The sequence below is a fragment of the Petromyzon marinus genome, chromosome 10 (genome assembly GCF_048934315.1).
Source record: "Petromyzon marinus isolate PM22_M1 ecotype Great Lakes invasive population chromosome 10, UKy_Petmar_22M1.pri1.0, whole genome shotgun sequence".
Taxonomy (NCBI): domain Eukaryota; kingdom Metazoa; phylum Chordata; class Hyperoartia; order Petromyzontiformes; family Petromyzontidae; genus Petromyzon; species Petromyzon marinus.
Window position 1 is genome coordinate 3370561 of NC_133676.1, and position 21622 is coordinate 3392182.

At 46.0% G+C, this 21622-nt stretch overlaps 1 protein-coding gene across 1 annotated transcript; it reads left to right on the plus strand.

Annotated features, from left to right (window-relative positions):
* The first annotated feature begins 3916 nt into the window (after positions 1–3916).
* LOC116941098 (peptidyl-prolyl cis-trans isomerase FKBP11-like) lies at positions 3917–21103 on the plus strand. The gene is made up of 6 exons (XM_032951724.2): positions 3917–4123; positions 6398–6460; positions 8134–8221; positions 9845–9878; positions 11638–11708; positions 19594–21103. Exons 1-6 carry the CDS (start codon positions 4013–4015, stop codon positions 19803–19805), a joined length of 579 nt encoding a protein of 192 aa, XP_032807615.2. The 5' UTR covers positions 3917–4012; the 3' UTR covers positions 19806–21103.
* The last annotated feature ends 519 nt before the right edge of the window (positions 21104–21622 follow it).

The window sequence follows — 21622 nt, forward strand, 5'->3', positions numbered from 1 at the left end:
CTATTCAATCAGCCAATTTAGGAGCCGATGGAAATCACCTGCGCGTCAAGACACCGGCTGGTTCACAGAGGGTCTGTTCGTCTGTGCTGACGGATAATTAAGCGGGAGGGGAAGAGTGGGATCGGGGTGGGGATCAGCTGGGGGAATGCGTTTTCTCACGTGATACACGTTTAATTGGGTGTTTGGTACCTTGGTTCGCTTTATTTTCGTTGGTAAAGTTAATCAAATCCTGGTGCTGTGCAGTCTTCAGTCAGCTGAACGTATTCAATCGTGATTACTATGAGCCACGGTGTTGTCCACTGCTGGATACTACAGGCATCTCACCAATTCCGCCATTCCTCGTGTCCACGTCGTTCCTGCACATGAGCTGATCTTAGCGCTCTATCTCCCCCGCGGGTCGTCCTCTCGGACTCGCCCTTTTCTTTTCGCACCCAAAGACAAGGACGTCGGCATTGAGAGCAAATACCAATTGTAGAGGGAATTGCATCTCGTGGCAAGTGCGCGTCAACGCACGCACTCACGCACGTGGCTGTGATTGAACAATCAGCAGGTGTGGCCGCGCGCTGGTGCTCTTCAATTCCCCCCCCCCCCCCCACTAATGAAAGTATCGAACAATGAATGGGACGTTCATTAAGAGCAGGCAAGAGGGGGCTTCTGGCGGACACGCAATCTCCACGCTCGCGGCAGTGGTTGTCTCATTGCTAACGGGCTAAGCAAGTAACGATGCACCGATAGATCAATTTGAAATATATTGCTCTGCTCAATAAAACGACATTGAGTCTATTTTACGTATTTATTTGTAGTAATTTGCTTACATTTCCTATAATTTGCACCCTACTGGACATCTGTGAAAAAGAGCTTCGCAGCTCATCTGGTTTCTCCAGGATAAATATTCAGATTCTCAGTCACGGGTGTAACAATCGATTATTTACAAATGATACGCTACATTTGATCGCGAAAAGTGGTCAACTATTCCATGAACAATCATAATAATAATGCAATATTTTTGTCGTCTCTCTTTGCCAGCTTCCCTTCGTCCCTCGAGGCGTCCTGTCTACGTTTTCAGGATTATCCTTCCTTGTCAAGGTCTCCACCGCCACCGATGGACAGCCTCTCTCTCGCCCTGGGCTGCACGCAGTGCAGGATGAAGCTAGTGTGGGGCATATAGCATATGTTATAAAGGGGCACTAAATTTTTAAAAAACACGTAAATATTAAAACACAAATGTTTAACTGGCATAGTAAAGTAATTGTATTTTTTTCATTTGCTATACAGCCAGATAATTAGAGGCCGACCGAAACTGAATTTCTGGTTACGGCCGAAACCGAAAGTAAACAGAAAGTTAAAAGTTGACTTTCTGCCGAAACCGAAACGATGCCGAAAGAGGCCTTTGCCAACCTTCGGCGCCGAAACCGAATTTCGGTCGGCCTCTACAGATACTCCGACAAATCGCTAACCTTAACCACCCAGTCGTTCATAAAAGTTCAAGGCAGTATAGTACTATAGCAACAGAGCAAGTGCAGAATCGCCTAAACCGGAACTGATAGCTTGAAAGCGTTTAGCGCGGGGCCCTTGAAAGTGCGGCGCCCGTAGCTACTACATCTGTAGCTACTGTTGTTGCTATTTACGATAATTCGGCACTGGCTGCACGTGAACGCCCGTGGCCGTGCTCGACTCGCGATGCCGTCGTCACACGCACGACTGCGTCATCGAGGCAGTCGTGCGTGTGGCGTCATCACGAAATGTGAAAATAAAAGTTCCACGAAAGTTCACTTGAGGGATTTCCAACTCTGGTTGCCCGCTTTTGGGACGGCGAAGCCACAACCCGCTACAGCGCATAGCCTCGGTGAATATCATTAATTACAATTATAATTTTATATAATGATTGAAAACTAATTTCTTTACAGCTGATCTCGTCAAGAAGCATAAACCACCATTCCGCGAGCTCCTGGTCATCGTCTCAGTAGCGACTTTTGGCTGTTGGCCATCGAACGAAGACGGAGGTCACCGCGCTTTCAGAGGCGCTTCTGCGGCCGTCTGGAACGCTCTTCCTTTCCGATGTCACTGGGAGCTATGCACTTTAAAATGTAGATTGAAAGGTATTTATTTACAACTGCTTTTGTGTGTTTAGTTCGTTGTCCTTCCCCCGCAACTCCAGCATCATCAGGCGTTCACAAAATCTCTGCTGTCCTAAAGCGTGTGTGATTTTTGTTGGTATATTTTCCCCGCATCTCCGATTAGCACGGTTGGCTATGTACGGTGTGAAAGAAGTTCAACATGCACACAATGTTCTGTACATTACGTCGTTACCTTGTTTAATATGGTTATTTAAAACGTATTTTTTGCAAATAAAATATAATATTTTGCCGTTTTCTTTCAATATTATTCGTGACTGTTTTAACTTATATAAAAAAACACATTAAACAAGAATAGCGTGCTGATTTAGAGCCGTTCACTCACAGCCCCATGGCGCGCTCCACTCGCCGACAGAGCCGTGATCACATCGCTGGCGTCCAGCTCCACAGGGCTTGGTGGATCACGTGCTTTCGTGAGATTCCAAACTTGGCTAAAGCAGCAAGTGGTTTCGCTAATCCGTCTGTACGGACTGTTAAATGCCTACCCCCCCCCCCCCCCCCCGGTACGTGCAGTGGATATCATTCGTGAGACTACAGTTCCACCACACACTCAGAGAAAATCCACTTCTTTAAAACAGGAATTGGCACTACTGTAATGAACATTCCACTGCAGGGCTCTGCTGGGAAGTCTCGACACCCACTGTGGCTTCTCTGGAATAGTTTCAGTCACCAATACTCGCCTTTGAGCGTCTCCCTCCCCTCTTGGAAGTGAGTGCCACAGTGCATCTCCCCCGTGCCTGGTGTTGGTGCGGCGGCCGCCAGAGACGCGGCGGCATCATTTAGACGCCACGCAGATCCCAACTGTGATTGATGATTGGTGATGAATGACGACTGATGGATGATCGAATATGATTGATGATCGATGGTGATTGATGACACAATTATTTGTGATAACGACGATGCTCATTGACACTTATGACAATGAGTAAATACAATTTTCATAATAACGGTTATATTCTTAGCTCTTTCAGTAAAGTCACGTTGAAGGGAAACAATAAAATAATAAAAATATATTTTATTGTTTTATATATTATTTAATTGTTTCCCTTCAACGTGACTTTACCGAAAGAGCTAAGAATATGAATTACTGCAGTCACGAAAGCTTTAAATCAAAATATAATAACGGTTATGGTTTATGATAATTATTGATGATGGTGACGCAGATTCGAGTTTGTTTGTTTAACCAGGTGAGCACCTAAGAGACCAAGGATCGTCTGTTTGGCAAGGTTGACCATTTGTAAGCGACCGGATCGATCATGACCATGGATGGTGTTGCTGCAGCCAGCATCCTGCTGCTGATGACTGCTGATGTACGATTACTACTGCGTTATAAATACAATTATATAGGCGACGTTTCAGGCAATGCCCCTTCTTCGTGCCATATTCATCATCGCACCTTATTCAAAGCACATTTGTTTGCTGTGAAGGATAACTTGCTTTAAACGTCGCCTATTGTTTACTTTTCTATTAAAAAAACAATGTTCTTGACGATTGTGTTGATACGTTGTTATTCATGTTTATGCACCACTGCCAACGCAGCAGTACAGCCCCACCACATAATGTGCACAGTGATGAATGATAATTATTAAGAACCAATTGGCAAGGAGCCAGCCCCGCAACAGCCTGCCACGCGACGGCGACTCATCATCACCACCACCACAGTCTCACTCATCCCGCATCCACGTGGCGCTCGGAGCCACCGCCGTGGCTCAAGTCCCACAAACTCTCACGAGCGAGCGAGCGAGGCGGGGCTCGAACGCATTGGCTCGGGGTCTCCTGGGCGGAGCCGGGATGACACTCTCCAGCCCCTCTCCTTCCCTCTCCTCCTGCCTCTCTCTCTCTGCCTTGGCCAGCGCCACGTCCTGCACACGGAAGCGATGTTGCTGCTGCTGCTGCCCTCCCGGGCGCTGCTGGGCAGCCTGCTGCTGCTCGGTCTGCTGGGTCTGGTTGCGGGGACCGACCCGGCCGAGCTGCTGGTGGAAGTGGTGGTAGGCACCGCGCGGCGGGTGATGCGCGCGGAATGAATGAGGATCGGTGTGTGTGGGGGGGGAGCGCGCGTGGCATCGCGGCGATCAAGAAGCCTTCCGTAGACGGTGACAGGGCATCGCCGTGTGTCTCGAGCGCGCCTTTAAGTCTCGACTGTTCGTAGCTCTCTTGTCTAGTGACTCGCCCCCTGCCATGGGAATGTGGAATGCCCATTGCCGGCTGTGGGTTGTTAAAATATGGGATGAGACGGATTCGCGAGGAGCCTTCGCGTGTCACAATGTCAACGCTGTTGGCGGGACGTGATTGCGGAGTTGTGTACTGGAAAAGAAAAAAAAGACTTTCGAAAGTTTCCTCTTGGACCTCCTTAGCTCTCTGAGTTTCCACGTTTGATTCGTCCGTGGAGTGAGCGGGGGCGATGTGACCCCGGGCCGCGTGTGACTCCACGCCTGGTGGGTGATGGCCATCCTCGCACTCAATGGGAAAGGGGTCGTAGTGGTCCACGGCGTGGTGTTTTTGAGTCCCACTTGCTCGGTCGATTACTTTCGCAACAACCGTCTCGTCTCTTCCGCCTTGGGTTGCCCGCATTTGTTAAAACGGAGACAAAGTGCGGGCCCCCCTTAAGTCTGCCAGCCTTTCTGCGATGTGTCAACACTGAAAATGGGCCGTTGCTTGAAACGTCAGCCTAATGCGTGTTCTAAGGTCACGGGTAAACGAAGAATTCCGTTTTTTAGTTCAGCGTGTGCCCGCAATTCTAGTTGCATATGTTTATATCAGCATTATTACGATAAGTTAATCTCGCGCCTCTACCGAGTTATGTTTACTGCTCTCTCTCTCTCGGCCGTTGCTCTGAAACTCGTTGAGAGATGTGCGTTTAACTGCTTCGTGCATTAAAAGTGGTTAAATGCCGGCATTCTTAAAATGGTGCAACATACACGATATTTCAGCTTGCAACTGAATTACTAAGATCAATACTCAATGCTATTTTATGACAAACTGCATCCAACACTGGTTAATATTAACAAAAAATAACTTCTCCTTTTAGATATACAGTATAAGATAACTTAAAAACTCAACATACTCGTCAATAACGCCGTGGCCTTAAAATAAACAACACATGTAAATCGGCGACGTTTCGGCCAATGGCCCTTCTTCATTGCACAAGTACCTTCGTAATAGATGCATTGTTAATAACCAATCAACTTGGCTTGTGTACCGGTGGCCTATAGTGGGTGGAGAGGTTCTGTAGGAAGTGATGCAAGGAGTTTTGGTCTGAGCAGTTGGAACCCATGTGGCGTTGTCACACACGTACACGTGTCAGCACATCTGCGCACACGTGCACACGCACACACGTGCACGCGATTGGGAGACGGTGCAGTTTTGAAAACGCAAAGACGCTGAGGCTGTCGTGGATGAATATCAATCACGGGCAGTGATTAGTCATTTCCACGCGAGCTCATTCTACGTGGCCGAAAGGAAAGTGGTTTACACTGCGATACCATCCAATTTGGAGTGAAAGCTCGTCCAAATGTGACCGCATCACGACGATGTACGGAAAACGTTGCGCGTGAATGTTGTTTGGAGACGAGAGAGAACCGGGGAGGTGTGCAGTGACATATGGACCCGGACAGAGGCAGAGAGTTGACAGCACGTCAAACCGATGAGACGAAAAAATACTTTCCATATACAATTCATTAGATCTCACGACGTTGCGAGCCATAACCAACTTCAAACAGGCGGGGGCTTTAAACCATTCTGATGAAAAACTTTGCCTCGTAAACAGAGGACTGTCGGCTGTTGTCGTGGAATTGTCTCGTCGTCTGTAAACTCACGTGGCGCGGCGCCACGTGGGGATATTTAACGATGCTCATTTGACCAGGTAAGACCCCCTGAGCAGTATAGCTCTTTTTCAGAAGCGACCTGGCCACACGTTATATCTCAAAATCAAGTGGCCTATCGTGCGGAAATGTAAAGCAGCCAGACACTCTGAAGGCGTTTCTAAATGTGGAGGGAAAACCTGGAGGAGCCGGAGCAAAATCCACGCGAAAATAGGGAAGAGCATGCAAACTTCAAATATACAGCAGCAGGTGTCAGGGTTGGAATCGAACCCACAACCTCCTGTACGCCAGGCGAGGTAGTAAACATCTATGTTGTGCTGTGCAAAGCACTCCGATGCATTTTCGAGTTTGTACCTCGTCGTTCGCGTTCGACGTTTCGCTGCGGGCACATCGTAGCACGAGTGACCGCGTTTGCCCCCACCACCCCCGGAACGCGCTCAGCACAAGCCCGCGGAGTGCGTGGAGCTGTCGGCCCAGGGAGACACGCTGCACGTGCACTACACGGTGAGAGCCGCAGGTGGCACGGTCACACGGCCGTGTCTGGGGACGTGGCTTGTGTGTGTTAGCGCACGCGCGCTCGTGTGTTGGTGTGTGTTGGTGTGTGTCCGGGGGGTTGAGTGGGTAGGGGTTTGTTTGTGTAAGTGCTGGATTTGGGGGTGTGGGGAGGGGGGTGTATGCTGGGTGGGTGGGTGAGTGGAGACAAAGGCGGCCGGGCGTGGTGCTGGCCAACCACATCCTCGTGTGCCGGTCCAGCCTTCATTGGTGCTCGCAAACAGCACTTGCCCCAACGGTCTGTTCATGCTATGCGGGAGGTCTTGATCTTTGGAGCGGTAGTGTAGCAGTTAGCGGGCTGCGCTGCGATCCTGAGTTCCATTCCCGCTCATGCTCATGGCGAACATCAGTGACGATTATCTAAATCGGTTATGGGCCTCCCCTCGGTCGACTCGGCCTCAAATAAGTACCTGGTGCGATGTGTAAACATTGTCACTGGGGATACAAAGGCGGCCGCGCGTGGTGCTGGCCACCCACCGCTACGTGTGCCTTGCCGACCTTAACAGTTGCTCACTAACAACACTTGCCCCATGCCTGCTAAGGCTACACGGGGGATCATTGTGTGCTGTACGTATGTTTACGAGTGTGTGTAAGTGGGTGTGTGCTGTATGTTTATGACATCCGTGCGTGTGCGTTGCCTGATGGCGGATGAGTCTCGGTAGGCATCTGTTGAGCGTGCCTGGGTGGCCCACAAGGTGTACACGTGTCCTCTCGAGAGAATCATGACGTGGCTTACTGATGCAGCGTGGGTTAGGCTGGGAGGGGGGAGGATGGGAGGGAGGGGTGGGATATTGGACTAAAGCCTAAACTGGACGAAGCAAACACACGCTAGCATGAATAAAGTTAATCGCAGTGTTTTAACATGATTCTAATACCCGCACTCTTGCCCATACCCAGGCGCTTGAACGTAATTTGCAAGAGTTTACGTGTGGACAAATCGCCCATAGCACCGCCATACCTATTAGGATTTGGGGCAGCGGTTCATTATTGAGTTCGAATGTAAGTCTTGTGGGCTTGATTTCATATTGGTGGCGTTTAAAATTAAAATTCAAAGCAGTTGACGTGATTAAAGCCCTCCACAGTCATGTTTTACAATGTCTGCAAGCTACTACCCAAACCCAAATGTGAACCTAACCAGGATGGTTCATCCAGCAGTATGCGTTGGACAAAGAACAGTCCATTACTTATTATTATTATTGATTAGGATTGCCACCCTGTGCCACCATCATCTACTGACATTGGCACAATTCTCCAATCAGTACCGGGCCTGGCACGCTAAAGGTGGATTGTCATCGGCACGTGTGTACATGCGCATTGCACGAACAGCCCTTTGTGAATGGATCCACTGCTGGATGAGGCCCTGCCTGCACGGTGTGGGTCGTGGAGGATGCGCCACCATGCATCGTTCACCACGCCGTTCAGTGGCGATGGTGTAGGCGGGGGAGCATAGACGCGAGCGCATAGCAGTACAGAGCAACAATGGATTTTGCTGGTTAGTGAGCCTAGAGAGTCACGGTTTGTGAGACAAGCACGAGTGCCACGTGGCGCCCGTCGAAGAGGCGGGCTTGCGGCTGGACCCGTAGCGTGAGCGGGTGAACGAGCGTGCCGTGGACCGTGCCGCGCAGGGTCGGCTCAAGGACGGCTCCGTCTTCGACACGTCAGCCATGCGGGACCCCCTGCAGGTGGAGCTCGGCAAGAAGCAAGTGATTCCAGGTGAGAGCGGCATGGATGGGTGGCAAGAGGACTGCATGACACACACACACGCACACAAAAAGAAAGATCCCCCCCCGGATAGCCTTAACAGACTTGGGGCAAACTTGGGGAAATTGTTGTTAGCGAGCACCTATGAAGGCCGGCACGGTACACGAGGGGGTGGGTGACGAACACCACGCCCGGACCCGTTGATGATGTTTGCACACCGCACCATGTACTCATTTGAGACTGAGCCGACCTAGGAGAGGCCCAAGACCGGTTCAGATATTCATCACCGATCTTGGTCGTGAGCGGGAACCGAACTTGGGTTGTTGAATCGTAGCAGGTTCCACTGTTTGGTCATTTCACGATACATCCATTGGCCAAGCTGTGTGCTGCGGCTAGCTCTTCTTGCCGTGCTTTGTAGGGCAGACCCTGTTGCATTGACCTGCAAGGTCTCTGTAATCCAGTGGTTCTTAACCTGGGATGCACGCACGCCCTGGGGGTGCGAGATGCCCTTTCTGGGAGTGCGAGACATGGACAGATTTTTTTCGAAGGTAAATCATCGAAAACATTCATCAAACGGAGGTATTTATTAAAGTAACTTTTTGTTTTACTATTGAGAATCAAAGGGGTGCAGACTGCAGTAAAGGTTAAGAACCACTGCTCTAATCGGAACCCCCCCCCCCCCCCCCCGAGTGTTTTCCGGGGCATTTTCTTGGTTAAATAATTTCAATCCACTTGGAAACAGGCCCACGGGTGTGTGAGGAGTGACCGTGATTCCTTCTGAGTTTGTGTAGTGTGTACGATACGGCAGGGCTTACTTTCAGCCAAGTCCATGTTGATCGGTGACCAGGAGAAATACTCCCACACCCGGTTATATACCACGTCCACGATTAACTTTCACTATTCGCTGCAGCTAATAGTCACCTGCCTGTACACCAGTTTACCAGCGGCATAGACATTTTTCAGTGAAACAATATAATTTCTGGCCACACGTGTAGTGTGTAACACTGTGTAACACTGTGTAAACCCCTTACACACGAGGCTATTGAAGATCCCAACCAGACGACGTGACCCGACCCACCGAGTGTTACCCACAATGATGACCCTTGACCGTATGCACGCTGCCCTTTTATCCCCCTAGCGAGGCCTTCCCCCCGCCCTCTGGCTACGCCCCCCAGCCGGCTCGCTCCCTTTATTACCCGAATGACGGGATGTACTGGCATTACAAATGTACTAAATGCAGGGTTTTTTGTTACACAGTGGGTGTTTTACCAGCTTCTACCCGCTTAGGGGGGTGCACGTGAGCGAGCGAGCACGATCCAAACGCCGGCAATCTCCCGTGACACCGCGTGCGGGCCCAGCTGTAACGATGCCCATGGGGAGCTTCCTGCCGGTGGTCGGCGGTGCGACAGCCCTGCCGTTAACGTCGCAGCTTTGGAGGAACGTTCGGCTTAAATAAAAGATATTGAGCAACGTGTTAAATCAGACAAGTGAGCAATGGGTGTATTATCGAATTATGCGTTTGTAATGAGCACACGAAGAAGGAAAATGTAACACAGCTTACAATCTGTGCTGAGAAAGAGGTTTTGTGGCTGCTGGGGGCATGATTAACGAGGTGTTTTGTTTTGCTCCTACCAGGATGGGAGCAGGGCTTGCTCGGCATGTGTGTTGGGTAAGTCCCATGACAACAGAGAGAGCTCCTCTCGATCTTCCGCTCAGCCTCACGCAAACCAGCGAGGGAGGGAGGGAGCGAGCTGCTGTGGGTTTATTGTGAGATATACAATGTGCGTTATGGCTTACTAAAGTATTTTTTATTGCATCGATGGGACCTTTTTGCCAGTATGCAAGATAATGTTTTGTCACAAGTATGTGCGGTTAATGCAGACTTGATGACTTGCAAAAGTTATCTATTTGGTGTTTGAAAATTGTAACACCTGTTTTATTGCCAAAAAGGGTAAAACCTATTCTTCTTTTCCAGGTAAAGCCCACTGAGCTTTTCAGATATTTTTGAGAAATTATAGCTCAACCAAAATAGCTTATCATGCGGCAATGTCTAGCAGACAAATACTCTTAGTGCACGTTTCTAAATGTGGAGGGAAAAACCGGAGTACCCAGAGAAAAAAACCCACGTGACCATGCCGAGAGAATGCAAACTCCAAATATACAGAAACCAGCGATCGAACCCACGACCTCCTGTATACCAGGCGAGGTGGTTGACATCTCGCCGAGGCAAAAGTGGGGCTTTCAACGCAGAAATACGAGCGCGGCCCTCATTTTTACAGCACCGACGCGAAAACACCGCGCGTGTAAACCGTGCCCGTTTGCTCACGCCAAATTGAATGGCTGTCACGCAGTGTGGCGAGTGGTGGCGCAGCGGTGAGCATGTGCCGCGCTGGCTTTCAAAGATGCTCGCCAACAACACTTGTCCCAACAATCTGTGAAGGCTATACCGGGGAATATTTGTCTTTGTAAGTAAATACACACATTTGTGTATTTATTTACATATGCATGTATACATCGCTAGTGAGATTGTTGCTGGGTTTTGCTATGGGCTATAGCGTCACACTCCACAGGAGGCAAATAGCTTGGTTCACTTAAGATATATTATTATTATTCATGTTGGAGGAAAGTGGAGAAACCCCACGCATACGAGGAGGCAACACTATCCCGTACAGATGGGAGAGGTTAGCCCGCACTTTGCTGTTACCACCTCCTGGCGAGCCAGGGTTATGTGGCACCTCCTCGACGCCCACGGGAAGGGAGTTTCACAACATGCGTGTGTGATCCACCTACCCTCGCTGCTGCCTCCACAGTGCTGGATCACAGGAAGCCACATGCATAGCCGCCGCCGCCGCCTGGCTGGGACAACCAACTCGCTAGACTGGAGAGCCTACATTTTAAAATGTTTAGCATTTGACTTTAGGAATTTTACGACTTTAGGCCAAGTGAAATCAACTTCGAGGCCATCATTTTTTGGTGTCTAAACGTTATTTTGCATGTCTGTCCAGTAATCGTGATTGGCTGAATTCTAGCTGTGCCAAAATGTCATCCCTTTAGCCCTTCAAGAACATCATGAGAATTGACATCAGTCACGCACAATAGACAACGCGGGCGTGGCGTTGATCTGCACCCCTATTTCATCAAGTTCCGCGAGCTAAGCAGGCTTGACCCTGGGTCGTGTTTGGATGGGCGACCACCAGTGTTGCCCAGCAGGTTGTTAAAGAGGTGGCTGCGGGGGGGGGGCTAACGTAGGCTGCGTGGTGGTCAGTGCAGCAACAGCTATTGTTCTGCATGTGGTTGTATGCTCCCAATCAGCGCTGACCAGAGTGGCGAAGTATGGTCAAATAGCCCCCGTGACCGGCGCGGCGTGGGGGAAGCCCTGGTCCAGTCGGTGGATTGACACGCGGCTGTATGCGTGTTACCGTCTAAAGGGAGAAGAGGAAGCTCGTGATTCCGCCTCACCTGGCGTACGGCAAGAGGGGCGCTCCTCCCAGCATCCCAGGTAACGGCGGGGCTGAGGGCAGCACCGGGCCCGGCTCCCACGCCGGCCCCCTTGGCGTCACCGTTGGGACGGTTTTAACTTAAGGAAAAGACAACACAAGCCATGGCCAGGTCTGGTACAATCACGACTGGGCTGTTGTGTCCAGGGCCGCTCCGCGCGAGTTTCAAGATCCAGATGTGAGCTGCTGCCGCCACGACCTTACCGATATTCTCTACCCTCCCTCCAGATCCCACAGCTGCTCCACAGTAGACACGCAGCAAACCACTTCTTCCATGACCTGCCCCGACAGTCTCCACCACCATCTGCCCTCAGGCCTCTCCCTTGGTCGCCAGATTCAAACCACCAAGGGGAAGAAGCTCACACGGGTTCGAGGCCTCAGTAACGTAACACACCGTCAAGGTGATGCTGTCCAGCCCTGTTATGGCAGATGATGTGACATTAATCCGGCTACACTGCTCTGCACTGTATTCCTTACATGAATACACATGCTGGACTACACTTCCATTTTAACAACTTGATGTGTCGGCATCACGGCAGTGCTATGGCGGCAGGGCTTGGCCTCAACTTTAAGGTCCGCGTTTCTCAATAACGAATTCACGAGAGCTTGTTTTTTCTGCACTGAGTCTTCAACTTTCATGCCTGGCCTCACACCATCGGTGGTCTTTGTTTGCAAGTTTCTCAACAAACATGACTATAACATTTCCACATGAATATATACATAGGCAATATGATAGTGTGAATGTTCGAGCAATCACATCTGGGTTAAATCGCCCCCGTGGTGCGAACGCGGATGAGAATCTGCGATGGGCTCAGTTCATCGTACTGTATTAACGTACAGTACTGTATTGTATTAACGTACTGTATTGTATTAACGTACAGTACTGTAGTAATGTATTGTATTAACGTGCAGTACTGTATTAATGTATTGTATTAACGTACAGTACTGTAGTAACGTATTGTATTAACTTACAGTACTGTATTAATGTATTGTATTAATGTACAGTACTGTATTGTATTAACGTACAGTACTGTATTAATGTATTGTATTCACGTGCAGTACTGTATTAATGTATTGTATTAACTTACAGTACTGTATTAATGTATTGTATTAACTTACAGTACTGTATTAATGTATTGTATTCACGTACAGTACTGTGGTAACGTATTGTATTAACTTACAGTACTGTATTAATGTATTGTATTAACGTACAGTACTGTATTGATGTATAGTATTCACGTACAGTACTGTATTAATGTATTGTATTAATGTACAGTACTGTATTAATGTATTGTATTAATGTACAGTACTGTATTAATGTATTGTATTAACGTACAGTACTGTATTAATGTATTGTATTAACTTACAGTACTGTATTAATGTATTGTATTCACGTACAGTACTGTATTAATGTATTGTATTCACGTACAGTACTGTATTAATGTATTGTATTCACGTACAGTACTGTATTAATGTATTGTATTAACGTACAGTACTGTATTGATGTATAGTATTCACGTACAGTACTGTATTAATGTATTGTATTAACGTACAGTACTGTATTAATGTATTGTAGTCACGTACAGTACTGTATTAATGTATAGTATTCACGTACAGTACTGTATTAATGTATTGTATTCACGTACAGTACTGTATTAATGTATTGTATTAATGTACAGTACTGTATTAATGTATTGTATTAATGTACAGTACTGTATTAATGTATTGTATTAACGTACAGTACTGTATTAATGTATTGTATTAACTTACAGTACTGTATTAATGTATTGTATTCACGTACAGTACTGTATTAATGTATTGTATTCACGTACAGTACTGTATTAATGTATTGTATTCACGTACAGTACTGTATTAATGTATTGTATTAACGTACAGTACTGTATTGATGTATAGTATTCACGTACAGTACTGTATTAATGTATTGTATTAACGTACAGTACTGTATTAATGTATTGTAGTCACGTACAGTACTGTATTAATGTATAGTATTCACGTACAGTACTGTATTAATGTATTGTATTCACGTACAGTACTGTATTAATGTATTGTATTAATGTACAGTACTGTATCAATGTATTGTATTAACGTACAGTACTGTATTAATGTATTGTATTAACTTACAGTACTGTATTAATGTATTGTATTCACGTACAGTACTGTATTAATGTATTGTATTCACGTACAGTACTGTATTAATGTATTGTATTCACGTACAGTACTGTATTAATGTATTGTATTAACGTACAGTACTGTATTGATGTATAGTATTCACGTACAGTACTGTATTAATGTATTGTATTAACGTACAGTACTGTATTAATGTATTGTAGTCACGTACAGTACTGTATTAATGTATAGTATTCACGTACAGTACTGTATTAATGTATTGTATTCACGTACAGTACTGTATTAATGTATTGTATTAATGTACAGTACTGTATTAATGTATTGTATTAATGTACAGTACTGTATTAATGTATTGTATTAACGTACAGTACTATATTAATGTATTGTATTAACTTACAGTACTGTATTAATGTATTGTATTCACGTACAGTACTGTATTAATGTATTGTATTCACGTACAGTACTGTATTAATGTATTGTATTCACGTACAGTACTGTATTAATGTATTGTATTAACGTACAGTACTGTATTGATGTATAGTATTCACGTACAGTACTGTATTAATGTATTGTATTAACGTACAGTACTGTATTAATGTATTGTAGTCACGTACAGTACTGTATTAATGTATAGTATTCACGTACAGTACTGTATTAATGTATTGTATTCACGTACAGTACTGTATTAATGTATTGTATTAATGTACAGTACTGTATCAATGTATTGTATTAACGTACAGTACTGTATTAATGTATTGTATTAACTTACAGTACTGTATTAATGTATTGTATTCACGTACAGTACTGTATTAATGTATTGTATTCACGTACAGTACTGTATTAATGTATTGTATTCACGTACAGTACTGTATTAATGTATTGTATTAACGTACAGTACTGTATTGATGTATAGTATTCACGTACAGTACTGTATTAATGTATTGTATTAACGTACAGTACTGTATTAATGTATTGTAGTCACGTACAGTACTGTATTAATGTATAGTATTCACGTACAGTACTGTATTAATGTATTGTATTCACGTACAGTACTGTATTAATGTATTGTATTCACGTACAGTACTGTATTAATGTATTGTATTAACGTACAGTACTGTATTGATGTATAGTATTCACGTACAGTACTGTATTAATGTATTGTATTAACGTACAGTACTGTATTGATGTATAGTATTCACGTACAGTACTGTATTAATGTATTGTATTAACGTACAGTACTGTATTAATGTATTGTAGTCACGTACAGTACTGTATTAATGTATAGTATTCACGTACAGTACTGTATTAATGTATTGTATTCACGTACAGTACTGTATTGATGTATTGTATTAATGTACAGTACTGTATTAATGTATTGTATTAACGTACAGTACTGTATTAATGTAATGTATTTACGTACAGTACTGTATTAATGTATTGTATTAACGTACAGTACTGTATTAATGTATTGTATATACGTACAGTACTGTATTAATGTATTGTATTTACGTACAGTACTGTATGAATGTATTGTATTAACGTACAGTACTGTATTAATGTGTTGTATTTACGTACAGTACTGCATTAATGTATTGTATTCACGTACAGTACTGTATTAATGTATTGTATTCATGTACAGTACTGTATTAATGTATTGTATTCATGTACAGTACTGTATTAATGTATTGTATTCACGTACAGTACTGTATTAATGTATTGTATTCATGTACAGTACTGTATTCATGTATTGTATTCACGTACAGTACTGTATTAATGTATTGCATTCGCGTGCAGCACTGTATTAATGTATTGTATTCACGTACAGTACTGTATTAACGTATTGTATTTACGTGCATTACTGTACTAATGTATTGTATTAGCGTACAGTACTGTTCATAATAAAGGTTTTTGGGTTAGATCGCGTTATTTATAAATGTGTCGTAACCCTCCACCACCCGACACGGCCAATCAGCAAAAAAGTGTCACGTTGACAAAAGACAAATAGTTCACTACTTTAGCCCACCGGTGTGTTGAAGAGTGAACCCACAACATTTACAGTTTGAGTACGACATTTCGCTGGTAATTACAGCCAGCATCATTGGGCAATTCGCCAGAATGGTAAAGCCCTCACTTGCTCCCGGTCTTAAATAGAGCAGCAGGGTGACGTCATCATTTAACTCATTTCAGGTGCAGTGATTTGAGGCAGAGGGGGGGTATTGTAATTATATAATCGATTGGTAATCAGTCAATGGTTATGATTAGTAATGAGTTGGAGATTAGTAATTAGTTGTAATGTGTGTTATTGTGATTATATGCTAAGTTAGTAATCCGTTAATTAGTATGTGTTTCCCCTATAAGGAATTGTAGTATGTATTACTTAATAATACGCTTCCAAGTCGCACTAAGCCTGTAGCTGTCAGAGCGATTAAAGTTATTTCTATTTCTCTCAATTTCAATGGATTCTCTAATTAGTCTTTGCCAGTAATAATTCGTTTTACACAACACTTCAGCGTTATCAAAATCAATTCAGTGTCCTTGTTGACAAGCATGTTCTGCCACTGTCGACAGTTGTGTTTGAGATAATTTAATATTTCTTTGGTGTTCTTTTAGTCTTATGCTGATGTTATGTCCCGTCTGTCCAATATAGCATCTGCCACATAAACAACTAATCCGATATACACCTTCTGTTGATAATTTAGGTAATTCTTCTTTAGTGCAAGATATTAGTTTTTGAATTTTGTGTACTGTACCAAATCTTACTGTAATGTTTTGCTTTTGCAAAACACGGGCTAATTTGTCAGTTACTCCTGAGATATATGGAATTTTAATTGTTTTAACAATATGATCGCTTTCAGCAGTGTTGCTTTGCGATCGTGATTTGGCATTCAGTGCTCTGTTAATTTGAGTATTATTGTGGCCATTATGTCGTAATGCTTCTTTAACGTGTTTGATCTCTCTCACTAGACTTTCACCATCTGACACTGTTTTAGCCCGATGTATGAGTGTCTTGATAAGAGAGGATTTCTGAGCTGGATGATGATGCGAATCTGCATTCAGATAGGCATCAGTGTGCATTTGCTTTCTGTAAACGCTGTGTGTTATTTTACCGTTTAGGCCATGTCCAAGCAAAATATCTAGGAACGGGAGTGTGTTGTTCACCTCCATTTCCATGGTGAACTTGATGGCTGAGTTTTGTGCATTGAGATGATTTAGAAAATCATTAAGTGTATCTTTACCATGTGGCCAGACAACCAAAGTGTCATCCACTTATCTAAACCAAAAAGATGGTTTTAATGTGCTCGAGGCAAGTGCTCTTATTTCAAAGTTTTCCATGTACAGATTTGCTATAGCAGGAGATAAAGGCGAGCCCATTGCTGCTCCTTCCTTTTGTTTAAAGAAATCCCCTCTCCATAAGAAGTAAGTGTTATTTAAACAATGGTCAGCAAGTTTTGGAATATCTTTTGGTAAACCTGTATTCTTTACTAGTGTATCAAGTAATTTAAGTGATTCGTTCACTGGAACGTTAGTGAATAGAGAAAGCACATCAAAACTTACCAGAATATCATTAGGATTCATTTTAATATCTTTAATCACATTCACAAGATGTTCTGAATTTCTTATGAATGAAGATGTCCTACCAATGTAGGACTGTATTTGTTTAGTTATATATTTTGCTAATTTATATGTGGCAGAGCCAATTGTACTGACTATGGGTCGTAATGGAATGACACAAATGCACACGTTTTCTAATTTAAAATAGGTAAATTTCAAAATATCACTGTCCTGGTCACAAAAGCAAAGTTGGTGGGGAATAATAGCCATGTTCTGTACTTTTGAGGCATAAGCAATTAGGAAATAACACTTACTACCCAGGAAAAAATGTGTTAAAATTGGGAATAAGATTATGAATTTCCCAATGAATGCCTCTTATATGCAAAAAAACTTAAATATATGTTAATGCATCATCCCAAAGTGCATGCCTGGATATATGGCCGGTCAATACCCAGGTAATTTAATGGGGTTTGCCGTATCGTATCATGAAAAGTTCCGTAGTCGAAACCCCAGGGACCACACACGGCAGAACACGACAGCCATGATACATCGGGAAGACTCCCCAGCATGTGCATTCATGTCTGCAGAACAGTGTAGGCAAGAGACCCAAGTTGTCATGGTCGTGGAGTAGCTTGGCATCGGACAGAAGGCTTTCGCTACGCAGCAATGATGCACACTTAACAGCTCATCGCACGGCCGTATGCGGTAGGGGCAGAAAAGGAGGATGCCGAGCTTGCGAATAAACATTCTGCAAATGCGAATAAAAATGAGCCATCGCGTGGCAGAGCGAGCAAAATGCAGCAGATGGCGTGAATATTGCATGCGCGAGGAGCATCCTCGCGATTTTCCATTGCGCTGTGAGTGAAAGCAGGAGGGAGGTGGGGGGGGGCTAGAGGTGGGGTGGGGGGCTGCGTGAGGCGAAGGTGGAAAGGAGAGGAACATAAAACCAGCGTGATGGTTAAATCCCACTCACAGTCGTGATGATTCGTTGGACCGATTTGCATGTCTTGAAGCTACCGGATCTCATCAATTTTAATGAGGATCTTTACGAGGATTCTGTGGATCTGCAAGCATTTCAGTGGTGGCATTTAAGTCGGCACGCGTTTATTAAACCCAGCGCCTGTCAAACCCGGCGCAGCAAGGGAATGCTCAGAATATCAATGTGCTCCGGTGATTAAGCTTGAAATATTTAGGCGGCTTGATGGGAAAAGTGGCCATACAATGAAACTGCTCGAGGGCCATTTTTCAACTTTCATTACACACGCGGCGCACGCACGCGCGCGCGCACTGACACACGCACGCACGTGCACCGTGACACGCACGCACGCGCCCACGCGGCATCATACGTACGCGGCCTGGCTTGGCAGTCAGGACCGAGCGACGAGGCAAAGCATCCACACGACGCCTCCACCAACGCGCACATCTCCACACCCGCAGAGCACGCTGCTTCATTTCACGTGCGGTACGCAGGAGCCGATGCTCACTGCGGCAGATGCACACGGGACGCGGCGGGCGTGCGGAGTTCACCGAGTCGGTGATAATGTATGCTAAGCCTCGCTTATCGGCATGGCCAACACGCCGGCCCGATGTCAGCGAGAGATGCAGCGGTGCTCACCGCTCGCATTAATCTCCGGTGATGCGTGCGAGACAGACGCAGCGTGCGTACGCTGCTTCTGTACGCGTGCGCACACGTGCATTCACACGTGCATGCAATTCCCTTTTTCCTGTCCTGCACGGTTCTTTGGTTGTTTTCTACGCGTATGCCCTTATTACCTCCCCTCCGTTCTCTTACGCACGACCAAAATAAACCACCCAATCGCACGCTGCGGCAGCTCTGGGCTCTTTTTTTTGTAATCACTTATGTGTCCATTTTAATTTAGCTGCAGAGGCACGGGCGGAGTGCAACACAGGTGACGTAACGGAGGTCGTTTGAATCGGAGGTTGTCCGTGTGGGTGTTCCTTCACACGTTGGGGCACGCTGCCGGCGATGGTGATTGATGATGTGGGACAGTTGACGGAAATCAAGTGTGTTTTATTACTCGCGCTCTGCACCTTAACCCCTAACCTTCTCGACGCGTCATCTCTTCATCGCGTTTCCGTATCTTCATCCCGATGCGCTCACTCTCCTCCTTCCCCTCGTTGCCTTCCCCCACGGCACGTGACTCGGCGCCCGCCGGGCACGGCCAGCGGACGCCGTGCTCACGTTCGAGACGGAGCTCGTGTCGCTGCGTCAGAAGGAGACGTGGGAGCGGGCGCTGGAGACGGCGCTGCCCTTCGTTTACGTGGGCCTGGTGCCGGGGCTGCTGTGCCTGCTGGCGTACTACCTGTACCGCAAGGCGTCCGCCCCGCGCGCCTCCCGCAAGAAGGCCAAGGAGGAGCGCAAGAACAAGAAAAAGTGATCCCGACAGAAAAGCACCGAGCTCGCGAACACACACGCCGCGGGAGGAGGATGAATATTTTTTTCCGTTGCTCGCGCACGTGCGCCACAGTGGTTTTGCCACTCCTCATCTTGGGCTCCCAGCGTTTTGTCTTTTTTTTTTATTAGGGACGGATCAATCCTGTGCGGCGTGTGTTCAGAAATCGCGAGCAATTTACAGGGTGTTTTAAAAAGATGGACCCGATTTGAAATCGCTATATCTCTGCAACCACGAACCGCCCATGAATGAAACTCTTACCACTTGAAAGGGCGGGGCATAGAGAGGGCGGGGCATAGAGAGGGCGGGGCATAGAGTTTCAAATAATTACCACTAGATGCCTCTCCCAGCACACAAACAGCCCCTAGCCTCAGTCATTCGCAAGACAACGCTGCCTCAACGTTGGATAGGTCGCACGGGACCCCAAGACTTGGTGCTACACTCTTGGCCACCAAGATCCCCAGGCATCGCACCCTGCGAATTTTTCGTGTGGGAATACGTCAAAGACCGTGGTGTTTTTGTGCCACCATTAGCGACTAATCTGGATGACCTCAAAAACAGAATCACGGCAGCGGTGACTTCAGTGGAAGAAGACATTTTGAGAGGCGTTGGGGACGAATTCAACTAGCGTCTCGATGTTTTCTGTACAGCAGGTGGAGGGCACATAGAGCATTTATAAAATGGTTAGTAAAGCTTAATCACTCATTAAACCGTTTTTAACTTTTTGTTTAATTGTAACATGTTGCCATCGTGAAATATACTGCCTTGAAATTGGGTCCATTATTTAAAAAAACACCCTGTATTACAACAGAATAGCACAAAAAAATATTCTCAAAATCATATTGCAATTCAAAAGCCTGTTCAATGTTTCCGTTTGTGCTGTGGTCGAATCTGTGGCCTTGTAAACTCAAAAGGATGGCAGCTCTCCTGCATCTGGCGGAACGTATACGCAGCTTGAATGGAGACGTCGCATGAACACTCGGAATTCCGCTGCTGTATTTCTATTTGTGGCTTGACTCGGAATCGGAATTATCGATCGCACCTATCGGGAATTCGACTGGCGCTGTGCGTTGCAATAATGTTAAAAAAAACCCTTGTTTTTCTAAAAAAGGCAGACTCAACAAAAAATCTCTGCGACCCGCGCGTAGCCGGGATTGTTACTTGGGAGTGGGCATCCAACATCAGAGCCACGGGCGTAACGACGTTCGGAAGTTGTGTATTGTGCGTGGAAGGGCCCTTCGAGTCTTCAGCAGGGATCTTGCAAAATAAAATTCGTCGGTGGAGCTTCCGTGCCGCTGTGTTCTGTTTCAGCTCTCCCGCACGTTAAATGCCTCCCGTATGTGCTAAGCGGTGGTGGCACCGCCATCATTGGCTATGATCTATCCACTGCTGGATAAAGGTCTCCCTAAGCCATCGCCGTCTCAGTCTCGCGTTGCAACAATCCATATGGCTGCTGCATACGAGGCAATTATGGGGCGCCACGGTGGTGAGATGTTAACTACCTCGCCTGGTATACAGGATGACTGGTGTTCGATCCCGATCCTGACGCCTGCTGTACATTTGCATGTTCTCCCTGTGTTCGCGTGGATTCTTCTCCGGGTCCTCCACATTTAGAAACGTGCATTAAGATTTGTGTTCAAGTCGCTTCTAAAAAAAATAGGAGCTGGATAGCTCCCGTTGCTGCGCGTGCTCATCCCGGGTGCGTGCCCTCCCGTGTCGGGGCCATCGGCGCATCCCAGACCCCGGGAGCCCGCCGGCCATCAAAAACCCCGCCTTTTGGACGCCTTTACGGACGTACACCG